Source organism: Vigna angularis, chromosome 4 (assembly GCF_016808095.1).
Source record: "Vigna angularis cultivar LongXiaoDou No.4 chromosome 4, ASM1680809v1, whole genome shotgun sequence".
In the NCBI taxonomy this organism is placed as follows: Eukaryota; Viridiplantae; Streptophyta; class Magnoliopsida; order Fabales; family Fabaceae; genus Vigna; species Vigna angularis.
Genome location: NC_068973.1, coordinates 6,169,231 through 6,173,439, shown reverse-complemented (window position 1 = coordinate 6,173,439; position 4,209 = coordinate 6,169,231). Strand labels below are relative to the sequence as shown.

Here is a 4,209-nt window from a genome sequence, read left to right as displayed (position 1 = left end):
TGAAAATAAACAGGAACAACTGAAAAAAAAACATTGAATAGGAACTATATTTAAATAAAAGTACTAAATTACATATTAAAAAATCATTTAAATCTACAAAATTCTTCCACATTTTACAAGTATATCGTTCTCAATTTTTTATGTTAAAAAAATTAGTTATAATAGTTAAATATATTTTTAGTATTTAATTGTAAAATTATAATTTTTTTCTTTTTTAAAATTTTGATATATTTTAATTCTTATAAATTGTTTTGACATGTTAAATCACGTTTTAAGTTGTTATTTAAATTTTTTATACTATTTAATAGTTTTCAATTTAAATTTTAAAAATAAAAAAAAAATATTGTCTTCTTAATATTGTTTTAAATTTTGTTCACATGTTAAATAACATTTTTTGAACGTTTTATACTATTTGATTAAAAATGTAAAAATATTTAAAGTCATTTAGTAAAAAATATTACTTAATTTATTTTTAAAATTAAAAAAATTAAAAAATATAAAAATTTGAGACAAAAGTAAATTTTAATTTTATGTCTAAATTAAAAGACTAGAAACTTATTTAATCTTGTAATTATAGTTTTATCTATATATTACAAAATGCATGATTATATTTTTCGCAATTTTAGTCCCTTAATCTTTAATTATTTTTAATTTTGGTCTTGAATTTAATTTGACATAATTTTGATCTCTTACCTTTTAATTATTTATAACTTTATTCAATTTAAAAAATATATGGAATCACGATCAGACAACAAGTATTTGTACAGTGCATTTTTTTTCTCATGTCCCTATCTCATCGTACATAAACTGTCAGAGCCATATGCAAAGAAGACTACACAACAATAATAGATTTGTCCGAAATTACCGATAATTCAAGTGTGAGGAACTAAAATTTCAGAAAAACAAAAATATTTCAGACATCATCATTGTAAATTTTACAAAAGGAATCAAAGACACTATTATCCCTGCCTTACAAAAGATTTAGATAAACAAGTCAATGCTAATAGGAAGAAGACCACACGTCTCTGCATAACATAGATAACATTTTACTATAAATTTAGTTCGAAGCATTCGCTTCAACGTATTACAGCCCTGAGATAGCTACTTCCCAGGTGAAATGGAAAGAAGAGTTGCAATTATAGGCGCAGGAACCAGTGGCCTTGTCGCCTGCAAATACCTTCTGCAGTTTGGATTTCACCCAACTGTGTTTGAAGCTGATGATGGCGTTGGAGGGCTATGGAGGCATACTATGGAATCCACCAAGCTCCAAAACAATAAACAAATGTACCAGTTCATGGATTTTCCATGGCCTTCTTCAGTAAAAGAAGATAATCCAAGTCAAAACCAAGTGCTAGATTATCTTAACTCCTATGCTCAACATTTTTCCCTCATTCCTCACATCAGATTCAACTCCAAAGTCATTGATATAGATTATCTTGATGGAGAGTCTACTGAAGAAATTAAGTCATGGGAATTGTGGGGTGGTAAGGGCAAGCCCTTTTGCTCCAAGGGAACTTGGCATGTTACAGTGCAAAATACCAAGACTTTATCTACAGAGGTATGCGATTATGGTTTGTTTAATCTGAGGAAGTCTTACTTTCATTTATGTATTCATTGTTCTGTCGAAAAGTATCTTCTAGGGGTCCTGTGTCTTTTGTTTGAGTTACAAAAATTTAGTGACTGACATCATTGTCTGTTTTCTTCATAAAGTTAATTTTTTTAATGAGTTTGAGCTCAAAGAATAGAGACACAGCATAGTTAGTAGATGCTTTTTGTCATTTACAATGGTGTCTTTTTTGTTTTTATAGTAACGATGTACTGAATTGAACATTTGTATGAACAGGTACACAAGTCTGAGTTTGTTGTTCTTTGTATCGGAAAGTACAGTGGTCTTCCAAACATTCCTGAATTTCCACCGGGACAAGGTCCAGAAGTTTTTGATGGCAAAGTTATGCACTCCATGGACTACTCCAATCTGGACAATGACACTGCTGCTGAATTGATAAAAAGAAAAAGAGTCGCAATAATTGGCTCACAAAAGTCTGCTATGGATCTTGCAGCTGAATGTGCAAATGCAAATGGTGAGAAATTGTTTTGGTTGCAAAGTTTTCTACTCAACCTGCAGTATTATGATTTATTTGACTTTATCCTACATCACTTGCTAATACTTAGTTATATTCCCTTCTGATATTTTTCTTCTCTAATAACTTTGATAGGAGTCAAATACCCCTGCACAATTATCCAGAGGAACGCACACTGGTTTCTTCCAGATTTTAACGTTTGGGGAGTTATTGCTGGATTTTTATTCTTAAATCGTTTTGCAGAGCTTTCAGTTCACAAGCCAGGAGAACCATTTTTTCTAGGCCTTCTGGCCACTTTACTTTCACCATTGGTAACATTCAATGACATTCTGTTTATGCAGTTCTTCACAATATTAAAAAATGCAAAAACAAAAAAGCAAGATTGTATAATTTTATAGATTAAGTAGACCAAGTTTTCAATTTTTATAGAACAGTATGCTGATACACAGTTCCTCTGTTAATTTTCAGAGATGGGGAATCTCTAAAGTTGTTGAAACTACTCTGAAATGGAAGATGCCATTGAAGAAGTATGGATTGATACCAGACCACAGCTTTTTTCAAGACCTCTCCACATGTCTGATTGCAGTGTTTCCTGATAAATTCTTCGACAGACTCAAAGAAGGATCCATCATCATAAAGAAATCACAAAGCTTTAGCTTCTGCAGTGAAGGTGTAATCCTTGATGGAGAAGCTAAACCTCTAGAGACAGATATGGTAATTTTTGCCACTGGATACAGAGGTGACCAGAAAATAAGAAACATGTTTAAATCTACACACTTCCAAAATCACATAGCTCTGCCACCAACCTCCTCAACAGTTCCTCTCTACAGGTCAGTCCCTTCTTGATTTTTCCTGTTTTTCTTTTGCAATCTGTTAGTCAATTTATAGTTAATCTTCTAAATTTATATTCTGTGGTAGTACATGCTACATTTGGACTAAAAAACTATAGTTATGTTCACCAAAATTTTAACCTTTACCTATGTTTACCAATGAATTCAGACAAATAATCCACCCTCGGATTCCACAGTTGGCAATAATAGGATATGCAGAGAGTCTGTCAAACATCTTTTCCTCAGAAATCAAAAGCTTGTGGGTGGCACATTTCTTGGATGGAAACATTGAACTTCCTAATATAAGAGAGATGGAGAAGGAGGTGAAACTGTGGGAAGAAAACTTGAAGCAATATGGTGGAACATATTTTTGGAAAACGTGCGTTGGTAATTGTGCAATTTGGTATCAGGATCAACTCTGCAAAGACATGAAGCATAATCCCAGAAGGAAGAATGGTTTTTTTAAAGAACTGTTTGAACCTTATGGTCACGCTGATTATGTAGGTCTTACTCATAAATAGAACAATTTGAAGTTAAGATAATATGATTTACTAGGCAAAAGTTGATCTCTGCACAACACATACGATCAACTTATGTATTTTAGTACGAATCATCCCTACGTTCTAGTAATGTTTGGTCAATTTGTTTTGGCCTTCAACAATGATTTAAAATTATGTTACATTATATAATATTCAATTTAAATTCTTTTTTACAAAAGAAGATGAAGATGATGAAAAAAGTTTAGACGAGTTGAAATAGTTTGATTATCACTGGTTGAAGTATTTATATGACAGTGTCACACAGATTGAATCTTTCATCATTCTCAACCTTTTATAAGCATGTCCTGTCACTAGAATTAGCAAGGAAGTATTAGTAGGTATTTATATATTTTACTGCTAAAAAAATATTAGAGTGGTATTAATAATCATTTTAATGTAAGCATTAACGTGCGCTGAGTCACCTCTTAAATTTAGTAATAAATATCAACATCTTTTTTTTTTTTGTTGTGCTGCAACTTAATCTATTTCGGGCCTTTGATTTAGGTGAAATCTTTATAAAAATGGACACCAAAAGCGTTAACCATAAAACACTGAAAATCATTTAATTTTGATGTCAGAATATCGGTAATTTAATGCTATCACTTTTTCTCAAAGCTTCCAAATTTAAGAGATAAAGCTATTTTTGTATGAGATAAAAATGTGATATTATCTTTATGAGACATGACCCTGACCTGCAAGAGATAAGATGCAGCGGTATTATTGCACAACATTAATCCCATCTTTATTTTCTTCATGAAT

General features: G+C 31.2%; 1 protein-coding gene across 1 annotated transcript; it reads left to right on the top strand.

Moving 5' to 3' along the window:
* The first annotated feature begins 1,033 nt into the window (after positions 1–1,033).
* On the top strand, positions 1,034–3,628 carry LOC108330753 (probable flavin-containing monooxygenase 1). The gene is made up of 5 exons (XM_017565287.2): positions 1,034–1,558; positions 1,844–2,081; positions 2,217–2,392; positions 2,550–2,911; positions 3,081–3,628. Exons 1-5 carry the CDS (start codon positions 1,118–1,120, stop codon positions 3,430–3,432), a joined length of 1,569 nt encoding a protein of 522 aa, XP_017420776.1. The 5' UTR covers positions 1,034–1,117; the 3' UTR covers positions 3,433–3,628.
* Positions 3,629–4,209: the final 581 nt, after the last annotated feature.

Bases quoted from the DNA above. Each gene is read 5' to 3' on its own strand.
- LOC108330753 (XM_017565287.2), top strand. From the start codon at position 1,118: ATGGAAAGAAGAGTTGCAATTATAGGCGCAGGAACCAGTGGCCTTGTC. The intron at 1,559-1,843 runs GTATGCGATTAT...TTGTATGAACAG, and splicing joins CCAAGACTTTATCTACAGAG to GTACACAAGTCTGAGTTTGT. The intron at 2,393-2,549 runs GTAACATTCAAT...GTTAATTTTCAG, and splicing joins CCACTTTACTTTCACCATTG to AGATGGGGAATCTCTAAAGT.